Source organism: Catharus ustulatus, chromosome 1, assembly GCF_009819885.2.
Source record: "Catharus ustulatus isolate bCatUst1 chromosome 1, bCatUst1.pri.v2, whole genome shotgun sequence".
Taxonomy (NCBI): domain Eukaryota; kingdom Metazoa; phylum Chordata; class Aves; order Passeriformes; family Turdidae; genus Catharus; species Catharus ustulatus.
The window spans coordinates 46,323,532-46,344,231 of NC_046221.1; the positions used below are offsets into that span (position 1 = coordinate 46,323,532).

The 20,700-nt window shown below is 43.4% G+C and overlaps 1 protein-coding gene across 1 annotated transcript; it reads left to right on the forward strand.

Annotated features, from left to right (window-relative positions):
* The first annotated feature begins 4,692 nt into the window (after nucleotides 1-4,692).
* EIF1B (eukaryotic translation initiation factor 1B) lies at nucleotides 4,693-13,175 on the forward strand. Its single transcript, XM_033070117.2, has 4 exons — nucleotides 4,693-5,022; nucleotides 7,162-7,325; nucleotides 8,021-8,122; nucleotides 8,706-13,175. The coding sequence occupies exons 1-4, from the start codon at nucleotides 4,992-4,994 to the stop codon at nucleotides 8,748-8,750; spliced, it is 342 nt and encodes a 113-aa protein (XP_032926008.1). The 5' UTR covers nucleotides 4,693-4,991; the 3' UTR covers nucleotides 8,751-13,175.
* The last annotated feature ends 7,525 nt before the right edge of the window (nucleotides 13,176-20,700 follow it).

Sequence of the window (20,700 nt, forward strand, 5' to 3'; positions counted from 1 at the left end):
GGCCGGCAGACGGCAAAGGGGTCGGGCCCTGCTTGGGTGACTCTCCGGTAACGGAGAGTTCGCCCCCAGGTAACCCTGGAGAGTTTTTTTTTTTCGCTTTCCCAACTCTCTTTAAAAACTTAGGAAAGTGACAGCACCAGGGAAAGGACTGCTTGTAGTCCGGGGTTGGACACGTCCAGCCCGGCGGGAGGCTAGGCAGGGGAGGTCCTTAGGGAGACCTGGTGCTAGGGACCCCGGTAGCGTCGGAAAAAAGGTGCTCAGAGTCCCGCTGGGGCGAGGCGCGGGGGTACGTAGGGGGCTGATCACTAGGACCAGCCCCAAAAGGTTCAACGGGGAGGGTTGGACCTTAAGCCTCTAGAGGCTTGTCGTTCTGTTTTGTGAGGTTTGCGGTCACTTAAAGGATTGCAGGTTCGGTTAAGCATATTTAAGGTTTACGTTAAGAGTTTTTGGCGACAATTTAAGTGAATTAAAAGGAGTTGTGTTTGTTAGAATTTAAGTTGCAAAAACTTTTGACAGGAGTTAATTTGAGAGGCCAGCTTGAGCAGTTTAAGTTGTTTAAGTGTTAGGTTGCCCGTCAGTCTATTTCCTTTTGGGTAGGGGCACCGTTAAAGTTTTATTTCTGGCCTGAAAAGGTAGATTATAACAAAGAGTCTTTTTAGTTGTGTTGCCTATTGATGAATTAAGTTTAAGTAAGGGCATTTTAGATTTTTGGTAAAGTAATTTTTGACTTATAATTTAGAAGGGCCAAGTAATTTTCCGTTGTTTAGAGGTTGTGTTGCCTGTCAGTCTATTTCCTTTTGGGTAGAGGCACCGTTGAAGTTTTTTTTCGGCCCGAGAAATGGGAGGTTGTTACAGCAAGAGGACAAGCCCCTCTAAGGAGAAGGTTAGGAACATTCCCCCTGGTAGTCCTCTTGGACAATTGCTGGATAGATGGGAGACCCTAACAGTAACAACGGGTCTAGACAAAATCAAATTGATATATTATTGCACAAAGGTTTGGCCCCAATTACAAATGCAAGGGGAATGGCCTTGGTACGGGACTCAAGACCAGTGGTTATGTACACAATTAAATCAGCATTTAAAGAACCAAAGTTGTCCCGATATGGAACAACTGGCTTATGCCGCCTGTTGGCAAGAAATTGCCACAGGCTGGGATAATGCCAAGATTTACAAATTACAAAAGAACAAAAAGGACAAAAAGGAGGAGGATGAGGAGGTAAGGGAAAAAGGCAAGAAATGGGACCCCCTTGAATATTTACCACCTCCTCCTCCTGTCTATCCAGCATTGTCTGAAGCCCCCCTGCCAGCTCCTCCAGCTACGCTTCAGGTTTCTTCCCCCACTGAAACCCTAGTACCCCCACTGACTGCTGGCAATAAACCTCCACTCCCATCCCCTACAGAGCCTAACATCTCTGCTTCTTTGCCATCAGCGACCCAGCCATTAACTGCCCCTGGTGTTCCTGTCCGAAACCCAACTCCTTCACCTACCCCATCCACTGCCCCAACCTCTATTCCTCATTTGCCCGTACTACCAACCCCTTCTGTTGTTCCTTCACATACAGCCTCGACCTCATCCCCAGTGTCCCCTGTAATATCCTCCCCCTTGCCCGATACCCTTCCTATTCCTCCCCCGGACTGGGAATTGAACCCACAGGCATTGACCTCTAACTCAGCCCCTAACGCCTCTGTCCCCCAAGATAGTGTTCAGGGGGAAGAACCTTATTATCATACCAGCTCTAGGGCATCGAGGGTAGAAAGAACAAATAAAACTCTCAAAAATGGTTTAACAAAATTGGTTTCTGAAACTCAGATGAATTGGCATAAGTGTTCGCCTCTTGCCCTTCTACTAATAACAAAAAGGTCCCGGTCGGACATAGGCGTTTCCCCCTGTGGAACGGTGTTTGGACTTCCTTTCCTTGTCTCCCCTTTCGGTACGGGGAACTGCATAGAAGGAGAAACAGCAACCCGAAAATATCTAGAGACTATTGGGAGGACATTGGGAAATCTCGGAGGAGGGAGATGCCTTCCCCAGGCTCCCCCCCTCGATGCAGACGTGCACCGGATCAGTCCCGGAGATTGGGTGTTTATAATAAAGTCCTGGAGTGACCAACCCCTAGGTTTGAAGGCCCATTTCAAGTGTTGCTAACCACACACACTGCAGTGCGGACCCAGGAGCGAGGCTGGACACACATCTCTCGGGTTAAAGGACCGGTATCGCCTCCCAGCAGTGACCCAGATGCTGTAACACCATCAACAGATGCCCTTGAATGGACTGCTACTCGAGACCCAGAGAATCTTAAAATAACATTGAGAAAGAAACCAAGAGACGGTTAAGAAATTTATACGGAAAGACTAACTGGTTATGTCTTAAAAGTTTGTGTGTAAATGGACATTATGTTGTAATAAGAGTTGATATTTCCTGAAGTTACCTGATAGTGTGTTCAACACATATTTTTCTTCTGATATTGTTGTTGGTTACTTAAGTGATTTCTGAAGTTCAAAGTTTTGAAAGTTGGCAAGTTCAGTGTTTTGTTTATATGCCCCAATAACTGACCAAAAATATTAAAAAGTTCATATATTATTCTCTGAGCCCAGAACAGCACTAATCTCCTACAGGATATTCCCCAGAGGGGTGACTAAATTGGTAGGGAATCGGGAGTGAAGGGAGCCAGCCCCTGAGAGAGGGACTTTGGCACGCATCCAGAAAGTTTTCCAGTTCCCTGAGAGGCAAGACCAGGTGAGGCCGCAGGAGATGGCTCATACTGGACTCTTGGGAGGAATAATGGTAATCTCACTCATATACAACACTTTGGGAACTAAAGAAGATGCCTGCACCAAATGTTATCATCCCCTGTACGACGGGGAAAACCTCATGTCCCTCTTAAGGGTGCATACCAACTTAGATCCCAAGTGCTTCAATAGCTCCCAGTTAAGTACCTGTCAGGAAGATGGGAAGGTATATTGGCTAGTAAAGAATACAGCCTCTTATAGGCAACGCCTGTATGGGGAATGCCCTGTAGGAGATACTTGGCTTTGCTTCGAGTACGAAGCAAATGAAAATGGATTGGAAGCTAACTAACCAAAGACACACCAAAATCATGTTAATGGAAAGTCGGGAACAAAAAAATCAGAAGCAAGAGCAAGAAGGGGCCAGAGAAATATATGAACAATATCAGAAACTAAAAAATTCTATATTCAGGAATCAGAGGTCAGTGTTTGATGCAGGCTAAAGCCTGATCAAAGAAATAGAGGGGGGAATTGTTATGAACAAGTTCATAAGTTTTTAGCTTCTCATGTTAAGCTTTTCCCTGTTCTGGTTGTTAAAACTAATGTTAGTTGTTAAACGTTAAATTGTTGGCCCCCCCCACTTTGCCTTAGCCCCCACCCTGTCTCACCTCTGTGTTTCTTTTTCCCTCCGTCGAGTGCTGCTGCTGCTGCTTCCCTGAAAATGGCACCTGGAGGAGGGTGACATCATGGACCCACATGCAAATGCGGGGAGTGCAGGGGGACACAGGGACATTTTCCGGACTTAACGCCCCTTAGGACAACGAGCCCAAATGACCTGGAGCTAAAACCAGTGACCCCAGGCTGGAAAAGTGATGTGGACCATCCCGAGCTGCTCGGATTTGCCACCATGATGTAGGAAGTATCACACCAACATGACACCCCTGGACCACGAGCAGACTTGGTCTTCCCAGGGATTCCCGACGAGGACAGAAGACCCAGCTCTGCCTGCGAAGACACAGCTGCACTCCTCCTCCTCCGGGCCGTCATCGGGAGCAGCGGCGGCGTGCGCATCCCTGCGGCCCCCCCCTGAGCTGATCTCACCAATAAAGGCCTTTTCAAAGGAGCAGGTCTCCTGGCCCATTTACTTCAAAGTCATGCCCAAAGTGGAGACACAGGCAGTTTGTGGGGTGCTGACTGCCTTCCTCACCACATTCGGCATTTAAAGCAGCGTTTTGTCCAGTAAGGGAAGCCTGAGGGAGTGGGGTTTTCAACATATTTTAATGGGGAAGGGGGAAGCACTCTCCAAATTTCAGATCAGCTGGAAAAGTACCCAAGCCAAAGGAATGTGAATATGGAAGGGCTTCCATGGAGGTCACCCTTCTGGGGCATAGGGATCTCTGAGAGCCAGCATAATGGAGAATAAGGGGCTCCAGCAACACACTAGCACTGCTGTTGGGATGCCCTGAGGAGAACACTCATTGTTCTTGATTGTTACAAGAAAGGACATTGAGGTGCTGGAGCAGGTCCAGAGAAGGGCAATGAAGCTGTGAAAGGTTTTGCACACAAGTCATATGAGGAGCAGCTGAGGGAGCTGGGAGTGTTTAGCCTGGAAAGAGAAAGCTCAGGGGTGACCTTATCGCTCTGAAAGGAGGGTGCAGCCAGATGGGGTCAGTGTCTTCTCCCAGGGAACCAGCAACAGGATGAGAGGATGTAGCCTCAGCCTGCAGCAGGGGAGGTTTAGGCTGGACATCGGGAGGAATTTCTTCACAGAAATGGTGTGGAATAGGCTGCCTAGTGAGGTGGTGGAGTCACCATGTGGAGGTGGCACTCAGTGACATTCTCTGGTTGATATGCTGGTGCTCGGTCACGGGTTGGACTCGATGACCTCAGAGTTCTTTTCCAAACTCCCTGATTCCGTGGTTCTGTGCAGCGGGCTGCTGAGGGGCCGTCACGTGCGGGACGCCATTTTGTGCGGAACGCGACGGGCAGCGCCCGTTGGCGGTGCCGTGGGGCGGTGCGGACAAGGGGCGGGGGATCCCTCCCTGTCTCCCTCCACGTTTTATTTCCCTTTGCGCTTCCTCCTGTCCTTACTCCTTGCTTTCGCTCTCGCCCTCCGTCTCGGGTTCTCTCCCTGCGTTCCTCTGCTTTTGTTACACCTCCCTTCGTTCCCTCCCGCTCCCCGCCCCCGCGTGGCACTGCGGAGCCGGAGACGTGACCCGAGCGGACTCGCTTCCCGCAGCTCCAGCCTCTCGCCGCAGAGTCGCATGTCCTCGATTCAGAACCTCCAATCCTTTGGTAAGAGCCGCCGGCACCCCGCTGCTCCCCCTCGGCAAACCCACCCATCGTCTTCGGCCCCACCGTCCTGCCCCCGGCCCCGCCGCCCTGCCTCCGCCTTCCCTAGGGCCGCGGACCCCCGGCCCCCGCGGTGACATTGAGCGATGTCGCCGCCGCCGCGGCTCGTCCTTGTCCTGCAGCGTCGCCGGCCTCGGGACGTGCTCAGTGTGTGCGGCGAGGAGACCTCGGGCGGGAGGCTCAGCTCCTCGCTGCTCCCGTAGGAGGTGCTGCCATGTTCTCAGCTCTGACACCCCGTATTAGGGCTCGTATCCTCTGCTGAGGAAATAATTTCATCGGTTACAGTTGGTTTGGTGCTGCGTCTTTAGCTCAGCAATGTCCCAAATCGCTGTACAAGCCCTGCAAAGGTTATTGTTTCTGCAGAGTGAGCTACGCAGATGGCAGATAATTTCTCTCCGATCAGTAAGGAGGTTTAACCGTGCTGGGCCAGCCTTCTCCTCCTGCCTTCTCTATAAGCAGCAGAACTGAGCAAGTTAGCACTTTACACAGTAGTATCGGGCTTTTCGTCAGAGTTTTGACTTTGATCTTCTGCCCATATAAGCCATGTGAGAGGGTTACATTCAGTCATGGTTCGGGAGCTTACCCTGTGCTTAAGGAAGGTGCCTCCCTGAGGATTTGTTTGACACCTACAGTGTTGGCTTATTTCCAGCCTAGAGCCCTAAACTCTGCCAAGCTGTCTTGCCTTATCTGTAACCTAGAGTCCTAAACTCTGCCAAGTGATCCTCAGGTCTCCTTTTTCTTTCACTTTTTCTTTGACTAAGATTTTCTATTAGTGTTTGAGCCACAAACTGTAGGAGACAGTTAATTCAGCATGGTTTAACAAATTCTGTAGGAGAAGTTGAGCTTGTCAAGATTCCCAGTGCTTGTTTCCTGTGGTGCTTGAATCTTCATTGTGCTTTCAATGCCTTTAATGCTCATGTCATTCTTGTTTTTATAAGGATCTGTCAGTCTGCAGCTGAACTACTCCTTTTTATGTTTCTGCTGAAGTTTTACTCATTTGGGTCATTTCTTCCTAGTGGATGGCAGAACTTTACCATTGTTTTTAGGTCTGAGTTTTGAGTGGAAATTTGGGAAATTGTAGCTTGCATGGCTATTGAACCTCCATGGGCTCTTAAATATTGTTCTGATTAGTTAAAAAAATTGCTTGTGATTATTCTTAAAAAGTATTAAAGTACTTAATGCTTCAAGGTTTATTTGGAGCTACTGATTAGAAGATACGTAGATCTGTAAAATTTCTTGATTGTTGGTATGTTTTTGTGAATATGTTTTGTTTTTCAGTGTTAATACATTTTTGGTTTTTTAATTTGTTTTTCTATACACAAAAGTATGGACTATAAGAAGTGTTAACCCAGCAGCCCCCTTCTTTCTAAATGCTTTTCTGTTTTATCTGTACTAGATAAATGCTAAGCTTGGAAGAGTTTGACAACTGACCTTTCTTTAGTCTAAGCCTGAATTCATTTTGTTTCATTTCCTGACTAAAGAGTTCTGGTTTACAGGCAGCCTCTGACATCTGTTAGTATCGCTCTCTTATTTCTATTAGTAGCCAAGAGTTATATCCATGCCTTAACAGGCTGGTAGTGTGGTAGTTACCACAGTCCAAGACTTCTCTTCTGGACCTGTAAGGAAGTGTCTGTTCTAGAGCTTTTCTACTTTTCTATTCTTACCAGTTGATCTGATAAGAGATATAGTTGCTTTATTTCACTTTAAATGTATGCCACTGTCTAAAACTTGCGTGCATTTGATGTTCTCTCTGAACCATGTTTTCAGGTTCAGGATTTACAGTTTGCAAGAAACAGTGAAGTAAACTGCAGCAGAAAATCATTCATACCAGGGAAGGCATGGAAGAAAGGGTGCAGTGTGTGGTAGTTGAGAGGGCTGTCCTGAATGAATGGTGTAGTAACACTTAAAACAGCTGTAGAAAAAGCACTTCGGTTTCAACAGTAAGCTTTTAAACAGGGATTAAACATCAAGGTGATACCCTGAATATAATAATAATTTTTTGGAAGTGAGAATCTTCCTCCTTAGTTTTGGACTTGAGTGTTTTTCTTTGTGGGAATTATATGAATCTTTTTCCTCCTGCAGACCCCTTTGCTGATGCAACAAAGGGCGACGACTTACTCCCGGCGGGGACTGAGGATTACATTCATATAAGGATCCAGCAACGAAACGGAAGGAAGACACTAACAACTGTTCAGGGCATCGCAGATGATTATGACAAGAAGAAACTTGTGAAAGCTTTCAAAAAGGTAAAGTTGCTGATTTGATTTGATAATGATTATATATAAAGGAGTAAGATAGCTTTTAATACTAAGTAACAAAATATTTCTGTTGCTTCATTCTTTCCAGTGCACACCACTTTCATATTTGAGTCCTTTCCCTTTCTCAAAACACCTGTCAGTGACCAGTGACACTGATTTTGCTAAAAAGTTAAACATTTCAATCTTAAAAAGAAGTAAATAAAATATACTCAGAATGTTTCCTTCAAATTTCACAGATATATGGCTTTCTTGATGTGAAAAATAAAATCAGTTTAAAGTAGAGCTGTTTTTTATTCCTGCCTCTGTTACAGCTGAGTTGTTGCTCAAAATAGAGGCCTTTAATTTTGCCAGGATAAAAATACTTATTTTAAAATAGTGTGGAGTTGAAAGGCTGTATCTTACGACTTTGTTTTTCGGTCTTGCAATGACTGTTGACCATTTCCTTCTGCACAGTAGCTAATCCTGTCATTGCTTGAATTTACCATCAGCAGTTTAGTTTGTATATGTATGTATCAGCAGATATATTCCATTTGCTCTCAGAGCCAGTAAAATTGATTTAACCTTTGCCTGGTTTGGCATCAAAATAGTAAGCAGCTTCTGAAATGAAGTTCTTCTGAAAACACTGACTAAGCAAAATCATGATGCACATCAGATGTCTTATAATATGGATGTTTCTCTCTTAGAAATTTGCTTGTAATGGTACTGTGATTGAGCATCCTGAATACGGTGAAGTTATCCAGCTGCAAGGTGACCAAAGGAAGAACATTTGCCAATTCCTCTTGGAGGTGAGGGGACTGCAGATAAATATCTAAACCTCTCTTGAAGCAGTAAGGTGACAGGTGGTACTGATGCTAATTAACCAGCTAAAGATGGCCACTGTAGTTCTTTTGTATTTTCAGCCAGAAAGTAAAATGACTCTTGCAGAATGAGAGTAAGCCTCTGGTAAGAATCAATGCACTGTAGAATGCCTCTGCACTGTTTACAACACACCACTTGTTCTCTGGCAGCACAACTTGAGCTCTATGCTTGTAAAATCAAGTGTTCAATGCAAACCATAGTCGTGAGGCTGAATACATTATAGAGGGAAGATGCTTACTCTGATGCAAATGGTGATACAGAGCTGTTACACTGTCAGAGAATAAGTCCTAGGACTACAGAACAAATCAGATGTCTGATAAGATTTTCTTCTTGTTGAGTTGATTCTTCTGCTTGGTCCAGAAACATTCTGTAAACTAGAATAATGTTTCATTGGGTGTATACACCGCATAGCAGTTTCTTTAATCAAAGTGCAAGATGGTGGTAACTTGATATCACTATAATAGCCTAAATATGTAAGCTTTACTAAAATGCATTGTTTCTCTCCTTTAGATTGGCATTGTCAAGGAAGAACAACTGAAAGTTCATGGTTTCTAACATACCTGTACTCATATGAAGAACCCTGCAGTATTGGTCTTACCTCTCCTGGCTTTTCTGTGAAAAATGAATCTTTGCAGTGAATGGACTTCCCTGTTACCTGAACGTTTACAATTTGATTTGCATGACTGCATGAAACAGGTGGTGTGTAGACTAGAAACACATAAGAAAACTTCAGTAAGATGGTAATGAAGACCCTTGTGAACTTTAACACATTTCCAATGGAAATGTATTAGTGATGATTGTTCAGTTTAGTACTCTTCACCTGAGTTAAATGTGCGAGTTTTATTCAAATAGTATGTGTTGTTGCTTAAAAATAAAAGTTTATTCATCTAATTGCTGGGATATTTGAAATGCTTTTGCCTAAGTTTTAAACTAGCACTAGCATTGCTGAAGAATGGCTGAACTGTTTTGTGGCAAGTATAGCTCACTGCTGATTGAAGAAATTGGAAAATCTACATTATTAAGTACTAGCTGATTAATCAGTAGATTAGCTTGATGTGATCTTACTCTGTAGCTGTAAGACTAGAGCTTTAAAGCCTGTGGTGTGGGTGTACCTTAGTAGCAGCATAATAAGACATCATTTGTTTGCTGTGTAAGTAACTGGATCTTCTCTAAAATTTATTACAGTGACTATGAGCCATTAGTGGGCAGCAAAGTAGGGGTAAAGCAAGCTCAGCTCCTCAAGTCAGAATATTTGGTCAAAAGTCCCAAAACATTTTAAGGAAGTAAATGGGATATTGTATCTCTTCTGTCACTGAGTAAGAGGAAAAGACTTTGTGTTGGCTTCTGCCATGACTGTACATTGAAAGTTGGCAAGCAGAGTGCTTGACTGAACTGGTAGTGTTAGCTGCAGGAGCAGGGAAGGGAACAGGATCGACACTAATCTTTTCCCTGTCATGAAAGGTTTTCCTAGGATCAATGGCTCTCATGGAGGGTTTTGTAATTTTGTTTGGGTGTTACTACAAAAAGCTGACTTGGTTTACTTTTCTGCAAGGCAATTCTTTCAGCATTACTGAGGTTACAATATGTTTGTTTCACCATGCTTTTAAGCTGATTTTAGTTAGCTGTAGGCATTTGCTATTCTGCTTATAGGATATGTCTTGTGAAAAATGAAATTAATTAATTTGGTGAAACAAGCTGATGTTGTCTTCCTTTTGAGGTAGACATGAAATTTTTTTATGAAACAATTCAGAACATGCTGAGCTGCAAAACCATGACAATAGGGGGAAATGTTTAAAAAACTTCATGTGATATCATGTATTCCTTGGAAAGAAAGAAAGACATTTCTTTACTGCCAAGACTTACTAATAACTTAGCCAGAAAAAAAAAAAAATGTAATTGAGAAAATAATTCTTTACTGTCTAAGTAGTACTTTATTTCCTATTCATATTTGCCTTTCTAGACAGAAATGTTTCAGTTTTAACTCATTTGAACTGTTTTTTTTTCTTTTTTTTAGATTTTTGAGTTCAGAAATGAATCCTAAAGGCACTAGCAACAATTAGGGGAGCCTTATATGACAATTTCTTTCTCATCTGGTCTAGACAATTCCACTTGTAAAAATCCAGTCTCAATCTCCACAAATTCTACCTGGTGTTACAGATCTTAACTGTTCCAGAGAAAGGATGCTCTAAAAGATTGTGTACTGTTAAGGTACAATACATTCAGGAGGAGGAAATGCCTCACACAAAGCGCAAAATACCCACATACCAAATGGAAATCCAAAAATAAATCTTATGCAAGTCTTGCAGATGAGCAGAATAAAGTCATTCTACTGCAAGTTTACCTAGTCCTGATTCTTAACTGCTAAAGAAATCAGTGTTTTGGGGATACATAGCAATTAGTGATTTTCATTTCGTCACATGCCAGAAAAACTGATGTTCTCATTTAAAACTTGTTCTCCTGCCCAAGAGGAAAACCAATCAATATCTTCTATATTGCTGGTGTTATACAACTACTTCTAGTGGGCTTTGAAATGAAGATTAACAAATGACTAGCAGGTCTCATGTTACTGAGTCAGTCTTCATTTCAGATGGCATTCCATTAACTTCTACTACCTAAGCTTGAGTCATTTCTCCATAGTCATTCTGCTTGGAATAAATAAGAAAAATCTTTCGTTTTCTTCCTCCTCATTTAAAAATCCTTCCTAATAGGAGAAACCTTGCAGTTGATAGGTGATGTGGGTGGAGATGCTTGTGTTTTGACCTTTGAAGCGCAAAATTATAAGGAGATGGAATAAGACATAACACATTTGAAGTTTTAAAGAGGTGGGATTTATAGTGGCAACACACCATTTGATCTTTCTAGAAAGAAAGCAAAAATTTTTGTCCATGAGTGTTTTGAACTAAAATAGTGTTTCTAAGATTGTAATTAGCCTTGTTACAAACCCAAACCTCTTTGTATGTTCTAGACAAAAGGCTTCAACAATATCATGTTTTGTCATCTTATTCTGAAACTTATTTGAAATACATACCTGTGTTTTAAAAATGCTGAAAATGAAGGCTTTGGAAAACAACTGTTTAAAGTGCTACCACATAAATCTGTTTTCAGAATGAATGCGGGTTTCAATCTTTTTATCTATTCTGAAGTAGGTTAAAAAATGTTGAAGGATGTGGCCCATAATTGTCAAGGCACTAAAAAGGAGCTTATAATAGAAAACTCTTTTGAAGTCCACCGGTAGGACTTCAGGAGGAGGTCCTAGGAGGCTTGGCAAGCTCAGACTGCAAAGAATGGTGTTTTTTTATTGGAACGCTGTGAAGTCTGTGTGTTTCAGACATACCAATCAAGATTGCTGCATTAGTGATACTTGGGCTTAATCTCAAGGTCTTATTGGACATAGAAATTTGTTTTGAATTTACAACCTTGTGCATAGTTTTATTAGGCTGTTCTAGCTGACTCTGGGCTGATACCTTGGAGTAAGGTGTTGCATGAATAAACTCACTAAATTGTCTGTTATGAGTCTACTTAATGCAACTACGAGCAATGCAACCTTTGCTTCCCGAATGCTGCTGGCAGTTCTTGTTTGTAGAATATAAAGTTTAGTAATTTAAGTCTGTAAGATGCCTGTTTCCTCTTACTGTGTGAGCGCTCAGGCCTCTCACTGTCACCTAAGGTCTGCTAAATCTGACTGTGTCTCAGAGATGAGCATGAGGAGCACAACAATGGGCAGATAATTCTCATGGAGTAACCTCTGAAAGGAGTGCCTGGGCTGCTATTCATTGCTTCGGTGGCTTTGATTGAACCTTTATTCCTGAACTCCATTTTTGCACAGCCTAAATGAATAACATTTTGTTTTGGAGAGCTTCTTTGGAGGGCAGAGGAGGGAACTAGTAAAAAAAGACTGTCTTAGGAAATATGTTTATATCTGAAATTTGTTTTCATTGACTTAGATTCCTGGGCTGCGAGACCACTGTAATGTTGTTTTTCTCTCACTCTGTATCTTTAAAAATCCTAGTTAAAGTTCCTTGAAAGTATGATATTTAGGGCTCTAAATACATCTAAAGCTATTATAAAACTAAAATGCAAGGTCTTTGAAGCTTAAGTTTCAAATATTTGAAATAACAATTAAGCAGAACTTTGTTTTTTTCTATGCTGCCATCCTGCTTATAGGTGGTATGTAGTTGCCCTGAAGATGCATGTGTTATTTACAGTCAGGCAGTAATCAGATATTCCTGCTCTAATGCCATACCCTGTTTGTAAGTTTTTAAAATTTTATCCTGATGTGCTGCACTTTTGCAGGCTGTACTACTGTAATTTTGCAGTATAGGACTGATGTACTTTGAGTTCCAGACAGCAGTTAATTCCTTAATCCTTCTGCAAGGCTCTAGTGTACAGGATCCATGTGTTACATCTTTAAGTGGCTCAGTAGTTCCTCACACTGTGTGAAAATGTATACAAGATCAACATTTAGCCTGTTAAAGTAGGGGGTTGATGGTTTTTTGCAGCTCACTCTGAGACACAGTAGGAGTTGCTGTCCCTTGTATCTGTTCAGTGTTGATCAGTATCACTGAGCATTCTTCTAAATAATGTGCTGCTGCCACTGGTGAGAATGACGTGGGCTTAGAGGGTTGTGTGTGTTTAAGTACTACGACTTTCTACATCCATACTCAGTCAGGAATCTGTCCCCTGCGCATGGCAACATGAAGGTTGTTTTCCAGTTGCCAGATCAAAAACTCTTGAGATCATTAAGGGTAAAATGGTGTACTTGTTTTATGTTTCCTATGTAGATGTTTCATGCCTACTGTTTCCCATTTAGATAAAAAATACAAAAGTAATCTCAGAAGAGGATTTGTACTTGGCTTGCCTTTTTTAAAGTTTGCTACATGCTGGTCATTGATCTCTTAACGAACAGGTCTTAACCTGTATTGGAGTATTGCTACAGAGCTGAGACAACAAAGTCTTTTCAAATAAAGTGTGCCAGTGTTATTTGATGAATGCTTTTCTAAAACAAATGAAGTTTTATGCTGTTTTTAAAGAGGAGTTTTAGTATAAGATAAAAGTAAGATAATAGAGATGTGTGTGATCCTCTTGTAAAATCATCTTTGATTTCATACAGAAATGTTATATTTTCTCCCTTAAATTGCTAACATAATCTGTATTAACCAGCTTTAAAGTACAGTAAATTCACGAATACAAGCCGCACTGAGTATAAGCCGCATCTCTGGGTGTTGGCAAATATTTCGGTTTTTGTCCATAGATAAGCCGCACACGAATATAAGCCGCTCTGTCGTTTGCAGCGAGGACCCGTGTGCAATTAGTAACAGAACCGCGGGAGGGCGGGGTTTACTGGCTGAGCTAAGGCTGTGCAGGCTCGGCCCGCTAGGGGCCGCTGACGGGGCCAGATGGCCCAGCCCGGTGCTGCCGCTCGGGGCCGGCCGCCGCTGCCCCTGGGCTCGGTCACGCCGGGTCGGCGCTGCCCCACGGTGGCAGACAGGGACGGAGCTTCCCCCGCTCCTATGGCAGCGGCGGCGGGCGGGGACGGAGCTTTCCCGCGCCCGTGGCGCCGGCGGCGGGCGCGGACAAAGCACCCCGCCTCCTCCCCGAGCCGCGGCAATGGCGGCGCGCACTTCCCGCCCCCCCCCGGGCCGCGGCAATGGCGGCGCGGGGCTCCCGCCGGCTCCCCGAGACGCGGCAATGGCGGCGCGCACTTCCCCCCCCCCTCCCCGGGCCGCGGCAATGGCTGCGCAGGGCTCCCGTCGGCTCCCGGAGCCGCGGCAATGGCGGCGCCCCCCCCCGTCGGCTCCCCGGGCCGCGGCAATGGCGGCGCGGCCCCCCCGCATCCTCCCTGAGCCGCGGCAATGGCGGCGCTTCCCCCCCGTCGGCTCCCCGGGCCGCGGCAATGGCGGCGCGACCCCCCCGCGTCCTCCCCGGGCCGCGGCAATGGCGGCGCCCCCCCCTTCCTCCCCTGGGCTGCAGCAGAGGAGGAAAGAGAGCTCTCCCGCCTCTCTCCCCGCCCCCCGTGCTGCCTGCAGGGAGCCAGGGCAACACGGTAACACTGTAACAATTGCGAAATGCCGGCTTTTACTGGCCGGTGCTTGGCTCGGCACTCTGGCTGGCACGTCTGGGGTTGTAAATGTCAGAAAATTATTAATATATTAGCCGCACTTCCGGGTTTCCACCAAAATTTTTGTCAAATTGCTGCGGCTTGTATTCGTGAAATTACTGTACTGTGACTTGTCCTGAAATATTGTAGCTCTAAAACAAGATGGTTGGCTTGTATTGGCTTGAGGTCTAAAACTTTGGGTAGAAGAGGATCATCTAATTTCTTGGATAATAAAATGCACAGTATTTTAGGATAAAGCCAGAAATGTGCTCTCAGGTTTGGTTTCAGCTCTTTTAGAATATCTTACATCTGTGAAATGTGACAGCACATTTCTGAAATGAATTTGAGACCTGATTAAAAGGACTTGCGTATAAAATAAATGGGGTTTTCTTTTTTTTTTTTTTAATTCTCTTTATTTTTATTAACAGTCCATCTTTGCTATGATTAAAAAAAATCAAAACCCCCTAAATCAGAAAACCCACACTACACGTGATCCAGACTCAGCTCTCCAAGTTCTGAGTAGCTGAATTCAGCAGATGTGGTTCCAAATCGGCTGGCCCTGCTCCTCACTGAGAAGATTTAGCTCTCAGCGGTGTTTATGGTCCCTCTCACCATCAGATAGGGGCACAGCTCTGTTCCTACAGTACACTTAGATAAGCCTTGGCTGTCACAGGACAACTGGCCCCAGGGAAGGGGCAGTATTAAGGCTGTGTAAATGGTTCTTCCACAAATGGAAGGTTGCCCTTTTGGGTAGACCCAGCAACTTACAACTTAAATGCATTGATGTGTAATTGAACAATAATTCTGGATAAGAAGGGTTAAAATCGTCTATTTCCAAGGATCCTGCTGGAAAGATCCATTTAAGGGTAGCTCCTGTCATAGAGGAAACAGTGTTTAACTACTCTCTACCAGAGAAATTTTTGTGATGGGATAGGCTCCTGGCTACACCCCAATGAACAGACAAAACAGACATTGATGCGAGCGCACCTGTATTTGGTAGCAGCGGAGAAAGATGGTCTTGCAAACTGATGCTTGTCACTATCTGATACTGTGTCTGTGACCTACACCTGCAACTCAAAGAGTGCACATATGGAGATGAATTTCAGGGTGCAGAACAAAAACACTTTCCAGATTCCTTTAGTAAATAGAAACCCATAAATTAATCCACACATTATTTAAAATAAATTATGTGAATGAGAATTCAGTATGAATTCCTTACACGAAATATTGAGCAAAGAGTATTTTCTGTGTTTAAATGCCTTTCCTTTTAGTAAGGTTGTAGCAGTGACATGAAGAAACTTTCTGATTGTCAAGCAGTAGTCTTCATTAAAAATATTGTGAACTTTGTTCTGTTTGAAAGTAGTTGTACGTGGAGTCTTACCCATTACTGCCATTTGTGATAAGCTGTTTCTAGGGACACTGAGGGAAGGGACATCTCTTGAGGTTGTCAAATTGTTTCATGTGTCCTGGTAGTTGAAGTCAGGTCCAATACTGATTTAAATCACCCTGCAACTAGTTCATCCTTTGGTAACTCTGTGGAAGATAAAATCTGTTCTAGAGAGGTTGAGGGAATCAGCTGTTTGCATCCTGCTTCCATGCAGAGCAATGCAGAGCTCTTCAGGCTGCTGCCACCTGAAGCCAAGCCTGAACATGGCAGCATCTGCTGCCTTGTGTTTACACTGTGCAAAAGCACCTGTGCTATTTCCAAGTCTTGGCTGCTTCTCCTAGTGGTTCCGACTGATACACAGCTGTGTTTCTGGCTGTAAATTCAAAGTAACAGAGCACTCTGGTCATAGGATGTGGTCTGGCCACAGAAATGGACATTGCTGTGTCCCTCTAGTAACTTAATTTCTATTTTTCTGTGTGATAAAAGTAGCATTCTAACTTCAGGGCAGTACTCTCTGAAGAGGGAAAACTGTCATTTGTTGGTTGTGGAGATTTACAGGAATAAAACGCAAATAATCAAGGCCAACATTTGCCTAAATCATAGGAGGTGATCTTTAGTCTCCTGTTAGTTTCTAGTATTTTCTTAGCTGTCTCAATTTGATTTCAGACTAATACTCACATTATGTGTTTTCAGGAGGAAGCCCTTAAGAGTGCTTTAAAGGAAAGCTTAGCTTAAACAACTGAGTATAAAGAGACAATGTAGGTGTTATAAATGGGCCAGGAGACCTGCTCCTTTGTAAGGCCTTTATTAGAGGTCAGCTTTGGGTGGGGAACCCGAAGGGCTGCACACACCACTGCTGTTCCCTTTGGATGACACAGGAGGAAGAGTGCAACTTTGTCCTAAGGCAGAGCTGGGCCTTTCATCCTCACAGGGTCCATAGGAAGACTGTTCTGGCTTGTAGTCAAGGGAGAGGTCATGTTGGTAGGGTACTGTTTGGTCATAGTGATGGAACAAAGCAGCTTGAGATTATTAATACCTGTTCTCTGCAGTTTTCCCAACCTGGGAACACTATTTTCAGTTCCAGATGCTCTTTGGGCTCGTTGTTTTAAGGAGTTTTTAACTCCAAATAGTGTCCCAGTGTCCTTTGCACTCCTTTCATTGGTGTACGGCTCGATGATGTCACCCTCCTCACAGGTGCCATTTTAGGGGAGCAGCAGAGGCATTACCTGACGGAAGGGAAAGGACATATAGTTGGGACAATTGACCAAAACTTTAGCAGCAAATGGTAAATACTAACAACAATTACAGTTAACTGGGTAAACATACACAAACAACAAACAATTCATCCACAGTTCATCTATAAAATAGGGATCTTCCAAGTTAATAAGTTAGTTGTTATATTTCTGCAATGAGGCTTCTAAAATTGATGCCTGTCTTATATTCCCCTAAGAGACATTTCCAGTCTAGAAGAGCTCCTGCTGCATTTATTTAAGTTCCCTAAATCAGCCCTGAAGCAGTGCTTTTTCCCAAGTCCCCATGTGGAAGCTTTTGGAGAGCCTACTGCAACTGGTAGTGCTCTGATGGGCACCAGGAAAGTGCAGGTTGCCTGTGACTGCCCCAGGACAGGCCACCAGCTCTGTCTGCTGAGCAGCACTGCTGTTGAACAGAAAAAACAGCCATGGCAAAACCAGTAACAAAAGGGTTGGTGCTTTCTGTAGTGGTTTAGTGGTGTGACAAAGTGGCTGCTGGGGGCAAAGGGATGGATTTTTTTTTCCAGTTATTTCACATACACTTACCAAGATAAATTGCCCTGGATTTAATGTCATTGAATAGACGATATTCTCAGGATTGTGTCTTGTAGTGCTGATACTGGAAAAGCATCCACTGACTTTATTTTTTTTCAAAATTTTATTTGACCTCTACTTTTGAGCTGAATTTTTTTTCATTGAATTTTGGCCATAGGCATATTTAAATACTTTGGTTTTGGACATGCAGGACTCTGATACATGTATAAACACTTCTCTTGGTGTCTTCTTCTGGTAATATGTTCTACATTTCCTTCTACCATCAAAGAGATGTATGTTTTTAGGTCCTGCAAAGGTCCAGGCATGAATTAGCACAGAATTCTTTTTGTTGTTGGGCTGTGAATACTTACGAAGTCTAGATTTACAGGGAAAACCCAGAGCAAATGTAGATTGTACAGTCATGCAAAGCCTGGTTTGAAAGAGTCAGCTTATACATTTCTGCATCTTTCACGTGATGTATTATGCAGGCATATAGTGGGTTTCTGTCTAATCCTGCTTGGCTGTCCCTGGTTATGCTCTGGAGGAAGCCTGCCTGTGCTCCATAAAGAAATAAAAGCACAGTGGGAAGACTTGCTCTTGCTTGCTTTGATCCTCCAGGGATAAGCTGTTGAACACTGTGAAGTGAAGTCTAATATGAAGCGAGGATGCAAAGCAGTGTAGATTAAGACACTGTTCCCTGTCCTCTACTGCCTCCATCCTTCAGTTCTACCTTATCCTGCAGGTGCAATCTCCAGATCAGGGCCTATATCTTAGTCCTGTGTAGGTGAATCATCAAGCACGGTGATTCTCTGTCATCAGGGGACTGATACATACATGCAATGAGTAATTTAGTAGTGGTAGCAATGACTAAATAATGGATCCAGCTACTAAAGCAACTTGTTTGATCTTTTGACCTCAAAGTTTTTTTGTCCTCTTGATGACATTTTCCCTTTCATGTGTTTTTTCGTTAATACTGATGTACCTTTATCTTGCTTGTATTCTTTGAGCAAAATGTTATGTCAATTAGTGCCACGTCTCTGTAGGCACTTTATGAAATAAATGCTAATGCCATGAGTCAAGAAATGGGCCTTGGGGCATCAATTCAATCCTGCAAAACATGCAAGATTCTTTTCACCTGATCTTAGTTACAATTGTTCCTTAAGCCTTTTGGTTTTTCAAAGAAGCAAGTTTTATCAGTTTGAAATTTGTTTTAAATAATGCCTAGGTAAGCATCCAGCTTGTGATTTCCAGTCTCTATCCCTAGATGTCACTGGAAGACAGCATATGCTGAAAATCATGACACTGAAGCCAGGAGAAATTACTGTAGATAGGGGAATGTGGAAGTCAAGATTTGGTAAAATTCCCAGGTGGTTATAGGCATGACCTATGTGCAACTGTTCCCCAAATTACCTTTGCCGGAAAGATAGATAATCCAAAAATCTGTTCTTAGATCTATCCCTTTCATACAGTGGCTGAACATCATGAACGACTCCTAGCTCAGTGCAGATGTAACACAGAGCCCTGTGCAAGAGATATGAGGAAGAGTCCCAGTGCATCACTTTGGAGAGAAGAAAGGAATCTACTGGGAGAGGCAGGAAATAACAGCTGTAGTTTCATAACGGGTGAAAGTCAGCTCATGGCACAGTGTCCCAGAAAGAGGCAGACCTGCCTTAGTGCATCTCCACAGTTTCCACCAACTAGTGCTGCCTCTCCTTAGACAGCAAGCCAGTGCTGGAGGGTGAATCATCAGTAAATTATCTGCTTCTGGGGCTTAAACAGTCCCTCCTCCATTTAGTTCTCTGCAGATTGAGAGAAGGGATGGTCTTGGGTCTGGTGGAATGAGATGGAGAAGACCTTGGTGCTCATGTGCATGGAGGCAATGAGAGTAACTGAGTGCCAGATGCAGCTATCTACAGGAAAGAGTTGTGACGATCCAGCCATTCAAAGCCATTCAAAAACATGGCAGAATTCAAAGGAAGAACCTTTAGAAATCAGAATGTACATGATGGTCCTTTCCAGTGCCAATCCAGGCTGGCTGGTCCCAGGATCTGGGTATGGACAGTGTCTGGGTACCTGCTCCCTTCCCACAGCTCTAACAGTTTAAAGCAGCCCATTAGAAATAGTCTCCTCAAATACTCTCAGCCATTTCAGTGGAAAACTTTTCTTGAAAGGAGGCTGAAACCAGTTTTTAACATAGGATCAAAACTATACTGACTTTTATTAAAACTCTTACAGAAGAGAAAAATACTCTGATTTGGTGAATACTCCTAGGACTTTTGGTAAAACCACATGATCTTTAAGGAAGTAAATCTTTCTTGATTTGAAATTGTACAAAGTGTGAAGTGTATTCTGCACTTGATTCAAATGTTATTATGAGTCAGAAGCAAACTTTCTCTTGACCTTAGCAGGATTCAGGTAGATAAAGGGAGCTTTGTAAAACAGAACCTTCCTTTTGTACTTTAACCTTTTTTATTATTCTTTTCATTATTAGGAGTGAAGAATCAGCTACAGTACAATGACTTACAAGATTATGTGATTGGAAAGTATGCTGTGCCCATGAGGCCAGAGTTTCTGAAACTCTGGAGCCAATTATATATGATTTGAGTTACGTGCATCAAGTAAGAATCTGGTTCATGGGCATGTGATTGCAGTCAATGCCAAGACACAGCTCCAGAGAAATGTGTTGGTAATTGGAACCTGTTTTCCTAAAATAATGTATTTCTTTCTGATTAAAGCAGTGTTCCCTATCTTTGCAGAGGTGTATGGGAGCATAAGCCAGGCTCAGTGATGGAAGAAAACAAATTGGCCTTTCACCAGCACTTGCTGGAGTAACTTGGTTGGTTCCATCCCCACAGAATTGAGGGTACATTCCATACGAGTAATGTCCTACCATGCAGCTGTAAGCGCTCGTTTCTGCCCAAGGCCCTACCTGATCTCACCATTGAGATCCTCAAGCCACAAATAGCATGCATAAATGGCTTGGGTCCAGCAGCCTCCCTGCTGCCATCCCTGCAGCTGTATTACAGAACAAGCTCTAATCCAAAATGGAGCTTAACATCTTCAACTTGCATATGGAGGGACTTGCTGATACTCTGTGGGGAATCTTCCATATAAATAAATAAATAAATAAACATACATAGCATTTCCTGCAACATAAGAAGGTACTGAATGATTCTATTTTTTTTTTCTGGTATTGTGGTATACTGCTTCTGTTAAAGACAGCTATGTCGAAAGTTC